The sequence below is a fragment of the Olea europaea genome, chromosome 10, assembly GCF_002742605.1.
Source record: "Olea europaea var. sylvestris chromosome 10, O_europaea_v1, whole genome shotgun sequence".
In the NCBI taxonomy this organism is placed as follows: Eukaryota; Viridiplantae; Streptophyta; class Magnoliopsida; order Lamiales; family Oleaceae; genus Olea; species Olea europaea.
In genome coordinates, this window is record NC_036246.1 from 31,950,194 (window position 1) to 31,965,203 (window position 15,010).

General features: G+C 35.9%; 1 protein-coding gene across 2 annotated transcripts; it reads right to left on the minus strand.

Moving 5' to 3' along the window:
- Positions 1 to 6,599: 6,599 nt before the first annotated feature.
- LOC111401860 (oxygen-dependent coproporphyrinogen-III oxidase, chloroplastic-like) lies at positions 6,600 to 13,783 on the minus strand. Of its 2 annotated transcripts, XM_023029813.1 has the most exons (9): positions 13,096 to 13,783; positions 12,491 to 12,566; positions 10,879 to 10,973; positions 10,431 to 10,514; positions 7,836 to 7,923; positions 7,455 to 7,579; positions 7,276 to 7,374; positions 7,105 to 7,188; positions 6,600 to 6,994 (listed from the first exon to the last, which is right to left on the minus strand). In XM_023029813.1, exons 1-8 carry the CDS (start codon positions 13,780 to 13,782, stop codon positions 7,120 to 7,122), a joined length of 1,323 nt encoding a protein of 440 aa, XP_022885581.1. In that variant the 5' UTR covers position 13,783; the 3' UTR covers positions 6,600 to 6,994; positions 7,105 to 7,119. The 2 variants fall into 2 exon arrangements, with proteins under 2 accessions (XP_022885581.1, XP_022885580.1); XM_023029812.1 differs by having other exon boundaries at positions 6,603 to 7,188.
- Between the last annotated feature and the right edge of the window lie 1,227 nt (positions 13,784 to 15,010).

Here is a 15,010-nt window from a genome sequence, read left to right on the forward strand (position 1 = left end):
GCCTTACCCCGTGACGTCTCTGAACTCTCATTGGTAGCTGTTTCCTTGGTTTAGTCAGTCTGCTCTTCATGTTCTTCATCATAAGGAAACATTATTTCTTTGTTTCTATTTGATCTCGTCACATTGATTTCGGGCAGTTGAACACCACTTCTTGTAGTGATTACTTGAACATGCTCTATGAATTCAACTCAGTATTACTTGGTAAAGTATCTGGTACCTTTTTCATTATAGTGAGTGCCATTTCTCCCGTTTATGTCTACAGGTTCTTAATTGTGGCACCCTGAGTTTGGAGAGTTGTTTCAGTCGTTTTCATGAACTGGTTATTTGCTTTCATGTATTTTTTAGTCATTTCCATGAACTTTGCAAACATCTATTTCAAGTGAAGTGTCTTCTCCTACTGAAATTGTCCCTGGGATCTATTTTGATTTTGGATACCACCCCACGAGAGATTTGGATGCTCTTTCCAACTAGGATTGTATGTGTTTGAATTTCGATAGTTCTCTAGATGTTGACTCCATTGCGCGTACTCTACTTGTTCCATTCCTTGTGATATAATTGGGTATTTCACCGTACTATGATTTGCTCAACATTTTTCACAACTTGGTTTACGTGCATATGTTACATTCGCTAACTGTGAAATGCTTTCCACCTTGTGAAATAGAGAGTTAATCTTCGTAGATATGGCCAAGTAAGTGTCTAAATCAAAGATACCCGGAGATTTCTTTTGAACCACCCGCTCAAAGGACCACATGGCTGAAGTAGTAACCATTCTCTCAAATAATTCAAATGCTCCATCGACTATTCTCATGGATATGGAGCCATTGGATGATAAATCCACCATACTTTTGAAATATGGAAATAACCCTGTATAGAAAAATTGGACTTCGATTTTCTTGTCCAAACCATGTTGAGGACACTTCCTTAGCATGATTTTAAACCTATTTCGAGTCTTGTCAAATGATTCAGATTCTCCCGACTGAATTTTGATATGTCATGCCTCAATCTCGATACTTTGGCTAGTGAGAAGAACTTTGTGCAAAATTGGTGAGCCAGATCATTCCAAGTAGTTATGCTCACAATAGGAAGTGAATCCAACCATTTGAGTGCTTTATCTTGTAGAGTATGTGGAAACAGCCTCAGCTTAATAGCATCTTCTAAAATTCCTTAATACTTGAAGTGTTGACACATATCCAAGTATAGAGATACGTGTGTATGTGGATTTTCGTCAGCTCTGCCATAAAACTAATGTACATTCTGAAATAGTTGTATCACATTGGTCTTTAATTGGAAATTAGGCTGCCCAAACGGTGGATACACGATGCTAGATTGGCTTTGGATTATTTGAGGAGTCATGAAATCTCTTCCAAGTATGTTGCCTTTGTCCATCGCCTCTTCTTCATTGGTTGGAATGATAGGATTATTCTACTCGTTAGCCATTTGTTGTCGTGCTTCTCTAATTTCTCTTTCCAGTCGATGCAGTTTCTAGATCAGCTGGAATTATGTCTCTTCTAGTCGATCTTAGCATGCAAATCTGTGAGAAGGCCAGTAGTAGCACTTAGAAACTAAAAAATTAAATTGAATAACAAAATAAAACAAAATAAAATAGAACAAAGAATACAAAGAATAATGTTCGAATTAGTGCAAGGTAAGTAAGATTAAACTAATGCTCAATCTCCGGCGATGGCACAAAAAACTTGTTCATGAAATATCGATTTCGATTTAAATCCGCAAGTGTATGGTTCGTAACAAGTAATAAATTTGAATTTAGAGTTTCGAATATCATTCCACAGAGATTGAGTTAGTTAAATTTTACCTATCTCGACCTTAACCGAAAGCAAATTGTCAATCTTGATTTGTTGTAATTAAATTTAACCCCAACTTAGACTAAATATGCAAATATATATGATTTGATTGAACTAAAATGCAAAATGAATGTGTTGAATGCAAGTTGATATACTCAATGATTAAGAAGCGCATTAGGATCATGAATTTTCAAGCAGTGCTCACTTTTAACCCTAGTTCCACAATTTGACAATACGTTGAATTTTTGAAGAATCAATGCTCCTAAATCTATCCAACAATCTCTCTTGAGTGATGTTGAACCTACTCCCATATACCACTAGCATATATCTCTATGATGGGTGTAAATATACAAGAATGCATGTGATTTTGTGAGCACTTAAAGATTTCTTAAAGCATAGAGGTATATCTCTATCCCTTATCAGATCCTACGATGATTTATACCTTGTCGAACTTATTTCTCTTCTCTCAAATGCATGAAATAATTCGCTACACACACAATTACGTACACATAATTATGAAAGAAACTAAGTATATATAAACCATTCAAAAAATTTCATAACATGTTTTGATGTCAATATTGTAAAACAATAAATCAAAAATTCACATCACAAAGTTCATCAATCTCTTAGTACATAAAAATCTAGTATAGCATGGATAAGGTAAGAAACAAAACGAATTTTGAAGAAGCAACATCACCCAATTAATTGTTGAATTGAATCTTCATGTCTTCTTCGTATTTCTTGCCTTTTCTATGCTCTCAAAATCCTTGAAAATATGTTAGAATGCATGGTGAATGTTTAGGGATGGCCTAGGGTTGTAAAATACCTCCCAAGATATGTTTCCATAGAATTTTAGTCAAATAAGGAAATCAAATTTTTTTGGCCTCCATAATTGTTCCTTGATGTTGGGTAGTCGCCCACTCAAAACAACTGGGCTGTCGGCTAGTTACAAAAGCTTCCGAACGTTTCATTTTGATCCCCAAATTCAATTCTTGATTCTTTTAGATCCTTTCTATTTTTTTATTTTCCCAATAATTCAAGTCCTCACTAAATTTATTCTTAACTCTTTCACATCCTTGTTTATGCTTTCTATCATCTTTTAGCTATTTGTATTTTGGTCCTTGAACTTTGATTTTCTTCCATTTTGGTCCTTTTTCGTTTCTTTTTTTCTTGAATTCCGCCACATTCATCAATATGGTCATACAAACCAAAATTGCATAGAATTAAGTTATATTCAACCAATTTTATCAATATTTAGTCATATTTTATGGACCAAATAAGTGTGTAAAAACGGACTTATCACTATGCATTGCGTGGTCTTTTTCAGTTACACAAAACTCAGTTTCCTTTTCTAATACAAACACTCATGGGAACCAACTTTTGATTTTACCTAATTTCGGCCTATATATACTCAAAATATGAGCAATCATTAAAGTAACCTTTCACATGTATATCATATTACATCATATCATTGAAATCGTTCAATTAATAGAGGTTAACTCATCATAACTGAAAGAGAAGAACAAACCTAGCAAGGATGAGAATGCAATTTACGTCAAGAGTGTGGGGAATCAAGGCTCGGAATCGAAGATCTAGAATAAGAAGTTGCTTCTACATATTTCTCGTATATATATATATTTTGGGTGATATCTTTTCATTCTTCCTCCTGTAAAATCATCACAAACATGCTAAGCAAGATCTTTCTTGTATTGGGGATAAAGATGAAATCTTTTGTTGATTATTTGTAATTCAAAGACCAATTCGTTTAGTTAATTTGTGTTCTTGATTGATCTTGTTTGTCTTGTTAAATTATTTAAATGCTTGTGCACCATTTAAGTAATTAATTGCTTATTATATTTTTGGGTGGTTTATGATATGTTTAGAACTTTGTAATTTCAACACAAGGGTGATAGATGTTAGTGACAACATATATAGCGTGTAAAATCATATAGATAATCTTGAGATTTAATGCAATACTTTGCATATAAATTAGAAATATGAACATGACCGTGTCGTACATAGAATAAGTTTGACTTACTTTGGGAGAGATAGTTAAATAAAATTGAATTATCGATTGTCAAGAATATACAAATCACACTTAATAATATAGGCTGAGAATTGAAAATAGGATAACAATATGTGGATTCGAATTTTTAACATATAATTCACATTTTTTTTTTGTTAAAAATACATTTAGATAATTAGTAAATTAACTTAAAAATAAATAAACAAACCAAATCCCTTTTGTGTTATATTTACATCTGAACTTGATCATGAATTAGTATGATTCAATTTAAAGTTTATTTTTCATGGGACGATACTCTTTACTTACTATATTACTATTTATTAACAACATTTACACTTACAAAATTTCATCAAATAGCTACCATCATGTACCACGATGTGCCTAACTTGGTTCTACGATGTGCTTGAATTGTTTTCTCAATATGCGCCATGATTTACCTGAACTGATGCCACAACGTACTTGAGTTACGACCTTCATAAAACACGATGTGGCTATATCAATATCTTCACGTACCAAAAATTTTGCCTTTGTGTGGCACGATTTTCCTACATTACTGAATTGTAAGCCACAACGTAATTGATTTGACACCTTCGCATGTCTGCAATACTTCCTTTGTGTGCTAGAATATACCTAACTTGGTGCCACGATGTGCTTGAGTTGTTGCCTTTGTAGCTACCTTCATGTGATAAGACACTACAATGTTGTCGCCTTCATTTGCTTTGATGTCCTTGACTCAATATCACGACGTGTTTGAGTTCCTACTTTCCTAATATAAAGTGGCTATATTTATTTCTTCGTGTGCTTGAAATTCTGCCTTTGAGTGCCACGATGTGCTTGCGATGCTACATTTGATTGCTACAACGTGTCTGTATTCTTGTATTTTTGCATTTATGTACTTATGCTATTGCCTTTGTGTACCACGATGTCATTGACTTGGTGCCATGTTATGATTGAGTTGCTGCCTTCATGTACCTACGTTGCTACCTATGTGTTCAACAATTGCCTACTTTGCTACCTTCGTATGCCTCAATATGCCTAATTTGGTGCTACAATGTGCTTGAGTTGTTGCCTTCGTATAACACAACGTGGTGGCATAGATACCTTCGTATGCCCGAAGTGCTTTCTTATTGTACCACAATGTACTTGGGTTGTTGCATTCGATTACATAGCCAAAGGAAATAGGCTAGGCCTAAAATTATCCCAAGTGTCACTAATGTTGCTACTAAGCTATTTTTTTGGAAAGCTCCTATTAAGATGAGAAATTCTCCGATAAAGTTCTGAGTACTAGGTGAACTCACATTCGTCAAAGTGGAAAATGTTCCTATTGAATGGCTTTTTTTTTTTTTACTAATGGTTGTCTTTTTGGTTGCTAATTTCATAGCGGGACGAGCAACGCTATTGCTCCTCTCCTTTTCCTAGCCTTCATTGAGATCGTATATGGTTTATTGAGAATCAGAAATATCATATATTAAATGACTTGACTCGTGAACGATGCCACAGTGTACCCGAGTTGTTGTATTCGTGTGCCTGCACTGTTACTTCGTGTACCAAGGCATGATTGTATTGCTGCCTTCACGTACCATGATTTGCTTGAATTGGTTCCATGGCGTGCCTGAGTTACTATCTTTATGTGATACGACGTGGCTGTATTTTGTCTTCTTATGCAAGAAATGTTTCCATTGTATACCATGATGTACTCGTGTTGCTGCATTCATATGTCACAATGAACTTGAGTTGCTGCTTTATTTATGTGTCTTGTTGCCTTTATTTACCAAGACATGCTTGACTTGGTGTTGCAATGTGCTTTCATTGTTGCCTTCATGCGCTTGACTTGTGACACGACATGCTTGAGTTATTGCTTTTGGGGACACAATGTACCTGTGTTGATGCCTTCTTGTGTCTAAAATGCTACCTTTGTATGCTACGATGTGCTTGCAATGCTACATTTGTGTTTGCGTTCCTTACTTTACGTGCCCACGTTACTGTCTTCATGTTCCAAGTGTGCTTGACTTGGTTACATGATGTGCCTAAGTTGCTGCCTTTGTGTGCACTACATGTCTGTATTCCTACCTTCGTGTACTATGATGTGCCTGAATTGGTGCCACTGCATGCCTGCGTTGCTACTTTTGTGTACTATGATGTCTTGTGTTGCTACCTTTGTATGTCACTACGTGCCTGCATTGGTACCTTCTTATGCTAGGATGTGCTTGACTTGGTGCCACAACATGATTGAGTTGACGTCTTCTTGTGCCTCCATTGTTGCCTTCAGTGCCATTACCTGTGGTACCTTCATGTGCTACGATGTAAAAGCCTTCTTGTGCCACGACATGCCTGTGTTGATGTCTTCATGTGGCACAATGCTTCTGACTTGGTACTTTAGTGTGTCCATGTTGCTGCCATCATGTGACATGACATGGCTGTGTTGCAGCCTTTGCGTGTCACAATATACTTGCGTTGCTACATTCGTGCGACATAACGTGCCTGAGATGCTGCCTTCATGTGCCTTCGTTGCTACATTCGTGATATAATGCATCTACCAATTAGGGCTTGTCCGGCTTGAGTTGAAAGAATAGCTCCTGCTAAATGGCTCGAGAGTTCAAAAGCATTTAGGCTTGCTTCCTTTTGAAGAAATACACTATGAAGACGTGCAAGCTGAGCAATGGTACCTCAGCACACTGAGAACGTGCCTAAACTAGCCAACGGATCTTTAGATGGAATATACAAGGGGGATTGGTTTGCATATTTGAATGATGGGGGCAGTTTTTGGAGAGTTATATCATGATTTCTTCATTTTCATTCATCAGAATTTGCTACAGTTTTGCATACATAGCCACTATACTAGCAGTATGATAGATGCTATATCTTTCCATCGACTTCTTAAACAAAAATGTAGTTTCCGATACAATGCTGTGTATATACTACTAATTGTTATTTATTGCAATATGACTTATCTCTTGCAGCCAATAGCACGCTTTGTTTTGATTGAAAACAATTTGATGCATTGAGCCTCCTCTATTCAAATGCGATCTCTATATCTTGAATTCAACACATTCCTTATCATCTCTCTCACTTAAAAAGTGTATTTTCCAAATAGAATCATTTGTCTTCAAGATGAGCTCGTGATTCGGGCCGGATATGAGTTGAAGTCAAGATGGTAGTAAATTACCTGGAATCACAGAATTATTTGGGTTTTCTGTATCAACATTGCTAAAAAATAACTAAGAAAAATAAAATAAAATGGGACAAGCAAAAAGTAAAGTAAGCCCCCGCAGCAACATTGCGATTAAAATCTCAGATCCATTCCTTGGGGTTGATGCACGCATCCAGCAGTTTCCATTCCTCACTCCCCTCTTCTGGTTGCTGCAGACAAAATAGTTATTTTACTTGAATAATCTACTCTTTTGCAAGGAAATATTCAGCCGAATACAAAGTTCATTAAAAGCTTACGTGGTCATATTCCCAACGTGCAGTCAGAGGAAGTGAGACAAGAATACTTTCAATTCTTCCACCAGTCTTGAGACCAAATGTAGTGCCACGATCATAAACCTTCAATTATAAAAAAGCTAGTAAAGTTAGAATATCCTTAAGCACAGTATTTGGTTGGAATATTATATACGGTTTCTTACCAAATTGAATTCTACATAGCGTCCTCTACGCAGTTGCTGCCATGCTTTGTGTCTGTCAGTAAATGGCACATCCTTCCTCTTCTCTATTATGGGTATATATGCAGGAATTACAGTATTTGCGCACTCTGTAGTCATTACACAGAATTATGAATGTAAGGGGTATCTTCAATCCATCAAGCACAGATAAGAATCAGATCCCACCTAATAATCACATTTTATTTTTATTCCAGTTCAAAGTGAAAAATGTTTTTGAACTTCTCTTCTTCTTTATAGCTTGTAAGTAGTGCTTCTGCCTCATATATAGAAAGATTGCCAACACCAGTTTATTGACTTCAGTACTTCCTAAAGAAAATTCGCAAGGATCCTCTTATAGGAAATTACCGGTAGCAAAGCAAAGGAGCATCTCTTGATCATAATCATTCAAATCATCAAAAAATATACCCCCAAGACCTCGCCTCTCCCCACGATGCTGCATAAAACATTAAATCACATTAAATCAATGAAGAGAAAAATATTGGCAAGAGTTAAGCTGTTAAAATAAAACATGGAAGTACAACAAATAAACAATGCAGTGCCATCTTTTAAGCTGCACAAGTACACATGCCCCCATGACCTACCAATAGTTGGAGACAACGAACTAGTGCGGTTGCATGAGGAAAAAGAACTGAAAGAACTTTTCAGCATCTCAAACTAAGATTCGGAATCGTGAAATTATCTTTTCCGTATTCTTCTACTGGCTATGGTCCTTCTAATCCTAGAACATGATCCTTAAAGATGATTAAGGGGTTGAACGGGAAGATCAACCCCCCTCCCGATGAGGTTATTTTGTTCAGTTCCTTCGACATGGTTCTCTCAAGCACCACTAGTACCTGAAAATATAAGATGTGAGCAAAGAAGCTCTTGTACTGTCGCGTTAACAACAGTTAGAGGATGCATGAAAGCCCTCTTTCTTCTACAATGCCCATAGACGAAGTGCTTCATACCAATGAATATCACATCAGACAGCATTTGTCTATAAGCAGATGAATTGGCCGAGGAAAATGCTACTTCAAGGGCTCACAGTCATTAAGAAGACTTTCAGTCTCTATGATCAGCAAGCAGCCGTTGAAGCTAGAGATCTTGAATACTTCACTTTTCCCCTTCCCAAATAGTCTTGACCTGTGTTGCTCGGACTCTCCAAAAAATGGAGGAGTATCCGTGTCGACACGGGATACAGATCAGATCCTTGGTTTTGAAATCGGACACGGCAGCAAAATGAAGAAGACGGCGGAAGGTGGAGTCTTGCTTCTAGCCACACCGAATTTCGTCTATGGAGATGTAGTTTTCTGGCCTTGCATTTGTTTGTAGATGCTTCTGGAATTCTGCTTCGAGTCTGGGAGATAGATGATAACAGAGTTGGGGAAGAAGACTAAGGAAAAAGACGAAAGGTTGCCCTAATTGATTGAAGTGGGCTTGGACTGGATTTTGGAATGTTTATGAGGGCTTTTGTAAACTCCAATACATATAATGAATGAAATTACAATTATTTTATTGGATAAGTTGTATGGTCACTCATTTAATTTGAGTTTATTCTTGTATTAATTTTTTATTTCTTATATTTATCTAAATGAACTGTTTATTTTGTAATTAAAATGATTCAGTGCTATATCCTTTTTTGATATTAAATTTAAAATTATTTCTATATTTGTTTGTTAATAATATATAAGACATTGACATTGATTTTTTCCTTTAATTTTTTTGAAATGTTATTTTAAAAAAAATATATATATATATATTTTGTAAAATGTATCCCCCGTATTCGTATCCAAAATTCAGATCATTTTTAACCGTATCCTTGTATCTTAATTTTTATAACGAGATGAATTTGACTCCTAGATATGTACTCGTATCCGACACCCACACCCGAGTCCAAGCAACATAGGTCTTGACTTAACATGGTGACAAAAAGTTAGAAAAGAATAAAGACTTAAGTGATCTGGAAATAAGGATTGCTACACACACGTTGCAGGAATAGTTAATCACATGCTCAAAATTTCCAAAACAGCAACATAATAATTTGATAACAAATTTCTCCAGGAGTCAAGATCCAATAACTTCATAACCAATAGATCAAGAGTCCAGTGATCCCATCCAACTTGTTACCACCTACCCTTGTACATCAACACCTATATTTCGTTGTAAATGCAGAGACGAAAAGACAGAAGACTGAATCAGGATGAGTATCTCAAGGGGCATTTCTAGTTTCAAGACAAATGGACTTTTTTGTTGTTTCAGCTCAATGATTCAGATGCATAGGGATGTTTATCAGGTAAGAGGAAACAGTTTGCCCCAAATATGCTTTAATTATAATTTCAATAATTGGGTCAGTTACCTGTTCGAATGGAATCCTCAAGCACTAGATAAAAAAAGATGTGACATGACGTCATAGAGAGGCCAATAAAGAATAAATGGCTATTGTTCGTGATATTTATCTGAGTTAGGATCTTACTTGCACTCTTGTAAGGCCTCTATGTACTATGCAAGACAATATTTTTGCCACCTTCGATGATGCATCATAATTTTTCATTTTATTGTAGTTCAGATTAGTAGGTTTTATTGCTCTTGGTTTAAAACCAGAGATTGGATAGTTTCCAAAAGTTGACTGGATACAGAAGTACAGATATAAAGAGAGTTCATCATTAAAGAGCCACCAACTGAACATAGGAAGAAAAAGAAACTCAAGAAAGGGGTGCATACAGATTGCAAAAATTAAGTTGTGCCCTATTATTTTGCTGCTCATTTTTCACATGTCAACAAATTTTAAATTCATATGCCTGAATAGTCTTTTGGCTTCACATAAATCTGGTCCACTTAATACACAATACACAAGTTAAAATACTGAAGCTTTCCCCAAGTTGACAGTCACAATATAAATAAACAGATGTACAGCATCATGTTAAATATGATAAGACAAACACAAATCTATGAAAGGCATACCTTAATGTAGAAATAATCATCGCACCATTTCTTGAATCGAGGATAGAAGCTAGCATCAAACTTGTCACAAGCGCTTTTTTGGGCCTAAATGAAGGTGAATAAGACTACGCAATAATAGTACTGATGGAAAAATAAATAGTAAGCAAGTTATTCTAGCTCTCCTATCAGCAGGATGACTCCTTTCCCCTCATTCAACTAAAAACATCATATGAGGAAAAGCTCATTTGATAGAGGCAAACCAGGTATCAGAGGCTTTTAAAACATCAAGAAACATCCGCTTCAGTGATTTACCACATTACTGTGTGAATTAGCCATATGTGCAAGAAACATTAACAACTTTCAACTATAAGAGGGAAGTTCCATAATTTTCCACAGGAAATTCAATCTTAGATCCAGACACTCCGTCGTGCAATATTATTATGTTTAAACAGAGCAAGGTTGTTTATACCAAATGGAAATGCTTGACATCCTCCTCAAAAATGTAAGCAGGAGTCAAATCTGTACCGCCACCAAACCACCATTGTCTTGGTGCTCCTGGAGTATCTGCACATAATTTGAAAATGAGTAACAATTTATTATACTTCAAATATTTTAGGTCTACCTGAAGAATATAAACAAGCATGATGAAGTAATATACAATAATGCGTGTGCGCAAAATGGCTACATACAAAACCCTTGTTTGATTTTTGAGGTTGAAGCTTATATATCTCGTTTTTCGGTTATTAGATATTTATAAGAAATTCACATACGGATTAAGTTCAAAGAATAAGAAAGTGTTCTCATTTCAACAAAAAGACTACTAAAACCTTCAAACCTCAAAATACAATGCAATTTATATTTCCTTTGAAATTTGCCCTATGCAATGTAATTTATAGCTCTTTGTTTTTTGCACAAATAATTCACTAGAGGTATACGTTTTTCTAAATCAGAATGCGGAAACTTTTAAAACTCACACAATGTCCTTCAATTATACAATGACTAGATATGTGTTTTAGGAGAGCTTTCGATCCAACAAGACGTAAACATTAACACTATGCTACGCATCCTAATTTCAACAGTTATGCAGCACAAGAAACCAAATGCTGCTCATGTTTACTTCCTAGAAACGTACTAGAAGCTTCAAAATTGACAACGATTTTTAGAGTGTATGTCAGTACCTAGGAATGTGTCCATAAATTGACAACAAAAGAAACAATAAAGATATAAGATATAATGAAATAAATCAGATCTAAGCTCACAAAAAGATAATCAAGTAATTAAAAGCATCTCACTTAATTATCTCTAGTTCTTTAAAATGGCTGCTATCTCTGTAACCAATAGCACCACATTTTATCAACAAGCATGAAGAATAGCATCAGAGCTTTCTGGTAGACTACTTGACTGAAAAGAACAAACAAGATAACTACTCGAAGAACCTCCACCACCATTAATCTCTAAACAATTCATGTTACTCCTTGAAAGTTGATATCTATAGTCCCCGAAGAAGACCTCAAAAATCAGCATTACAAATCTAGTTTGCATAAAGCTACAAAGTAGATTATCCATTGCTGATTATCTTCACGTTTGTTTTAAACTTTTTATTGGTGTACCAAACTAGTCTATTTTCTTTCTTCTTCCTCCTCTGCTTCATTTTTTTTTTAAATTTAAATTCTTCCACTGGGTCAGTGTATTTAATATTGGGCATCAGCTCTAGGATACGTTTTGGAAATTTGGGGCATCTGTCATGAGCCCAACAAGTCCAAAAGTCAATCATTGAGTCTTGCACCCCCAGATTAACTTCAAACAAACTTGGTCCAAAGTTTGCCTTTATACACATGACTATTCCATGTGGAAGTAAAACATCCTATGATGCATCTATTCTCTTGGGTGCGATAGTTTTGAGCTTTCATTGACTATATGTAATAAGAGACATTTTAAAAGCACACACCTTTTTCACTGGCAGCATTATGCACTGCTGCTCAATTCACAAATACCCTAGAAGGCTAAGCCCATACAAAAAAAATCATCAAAGAATTATAAATTGTGCTCAGACATACAAAATTCTCCAATGTAGAAAATACCTTTTGGAGCATCAGTCTCAAAATACCGATAATTAAAATGCAAAGTTGGAGCAAAAGGGTTCTTCGGATGTAGAACCTGGTGAACAAAAAAAGATAGTGCCTCGTTAAGCAGCTTCTCCCCTTTTAGCAGAAAGGATGGAAAGCTAACAAGTTTATGTAATAGTTGTTTGCATTACAAACTTGAGTAATCGCAAATTATGTTTGTTCTTGTATAGTGGAACTTTTTGAAAACAATGAAAAGAATTGGAATTCCTTCTTGAACATTCTGGGTTCATTTGAGATCTAACCTTGAGACAACATTCTGGCCGTAACATTTGACTTATACAAAACTTAAAAACATTTTTTACGTAGATGGACGCTGTTAGCGTATTTTTTCAATATGCTGCTTCTTCTTTTTTCTGCCTCTGTCAAACATAATTGCGCAGAAGGTATTAAATTCCTTAATTGATTGTTATTTCCTGCTAAGAACTTGTGAAATATTCGTTGACAATCTTGAGCTGAAGCTGAGAAACGCGAACCAACTAAAATCAATATTTAAACTTACTGAATTCAGTTAGAGATGTTAAGCTAATCAAAAAGGAAATAGAGAAGCAGAAGGAAATTACGGAGCTGATTCCTGCAGCGAAAAAGGGAACTGGACCAGGCTTAGTAATGCCGCTTTGAGAGGGGTTGGCTGCTCTATAAGCCTCGGGAGGCATAACGCCATACACAACAGAAACATTGACACCAGCCTTTTCCCAAACAGCGCCATCCTGCAAAACCCTGCTGATTCCACCACCACCACCAGGCCTGGACCACACATCTTCTTTGAACTTTCCAACTTGGTCCATAGCCTCTATGGCCGAGCAAACACTGTCCTGTACCTCTCTAATCATCTTCTCGAATCGAGCTCTCACCGAATTCGAAGTCGAGCTCTGGGAATGATTGTCGTCAGTTTCTCTGAGGAAAGTGTTGGGTCGTTGGGTCTTGGGCGTTTCCTTCTCAATCATGGGCGAAGATGATGATTGCACTTTCAGTGAAACGGCGGATGGATATGAGGGCTTGCTCCTTCTTGATAAATTAGCAAGATTGAGAATAGATGACGATGAGGGGGAAATAGCGGAATAGGAGGAGAGTGGGAATACGGCGGCGGAAGAAGAAGAAGCGACAAGTGTCGGCGTCTGCATCGCCGTCGTTGTGTTTGTTAGTTGGTTGGTTTCGCAGAAGGGTGAGATGAAGTGAAATGTAGCGGTCACACTTGATGAACGGATATGATATGAGGATGGCTGCCGCTGGTTATTGACTCGATTCATTTGGATAATATAACAGTATCAGTCTCAACCTTTATTGGTTTTCTTTCATTTATATAAGAATTTGCTATTTGTACACTGATTTTTGATACGTTGTTTGATATTTGCATTGTTGTCAAGTGTCAATTGGATGGAAAAACTGTTTGAAATTTAAACAGTCCAACAGGTTAATGACACGTGACAAAGTGTAAATTAATGTGTACACCATAGTGTACATGTCACAAGATTCTTATCGATTGAACTTTGCTATTTGTACACTAATTTTTGACACGTTGTTTGACACTTGTGTTGTTGTCAAGTGTCAATTGGATGAGAAAATTGTTTGAAATTTAAACTGTCTAAAAGGATAATGTCACGTGACAAAGTGTAAATTAAAGTGTACACCATAGTGTACATGCAGCAAGGTTCTTACCGATTGAACTTTCCTATTTGTGCACTGATTTTTGACACGTTGTTTGACACTTGCATTGTTGTTAAGTGTCAATTGGATGGAAAAACTGTTTGAAATTTAAACTGTACAATAAGGTAATGTCACGTGATAAAGTGTAAACTAAAGTATACACTCTAGTGTATATGTGGTAAGGTCCTTACCGATTGAACTTTACTATTTGTACACTCAATTTTGACACGTCGTTTGTCACTTGCATTATTGTCAAGGATCAATTGGATGGGAAAACTGTGACGGCCCGAACTTAAGCTTCGAGAGTCACGTACTAAGCATAATAGCTTCTACCCTTGGTACATGTAAATACTTTTAAATAGAAGTATTACATGTTAGAAACTTATTTTTCAATTTGGTAAAACAATTTTTTATAAAATTTGATGGCCGGTAAAAGTGCATGTCAACATGAAATTATACATTACATATACGGCCTCGGGACTATCAAGGTTAGTTGGGGCAGCAAGTTTGACGATTTTTATAAAATTCATCCCAACCCCGTTTTATATGAAATTTGTGGAATTAGAAAGATAATTTCAAGTAATTTTCTAGGTTAAAATATGAAAATTTTCTAAGATCATATAATATAGACGTTTTACTGAAAATAGTGAAATATTACACAGGAAATCCAGATTGACCCCTTGACGTTAAAACCTTGATAACTCAGGCCATAGATATCCAAATTGAGTGATTCCTTCGGCCATATTTAGAAAACTCAAAGAGGAAAACAGACATATTTTTAGAGTCTCAAATGGACGTTTATAGAGTTAGAAACATCATTTTGAAATTGAC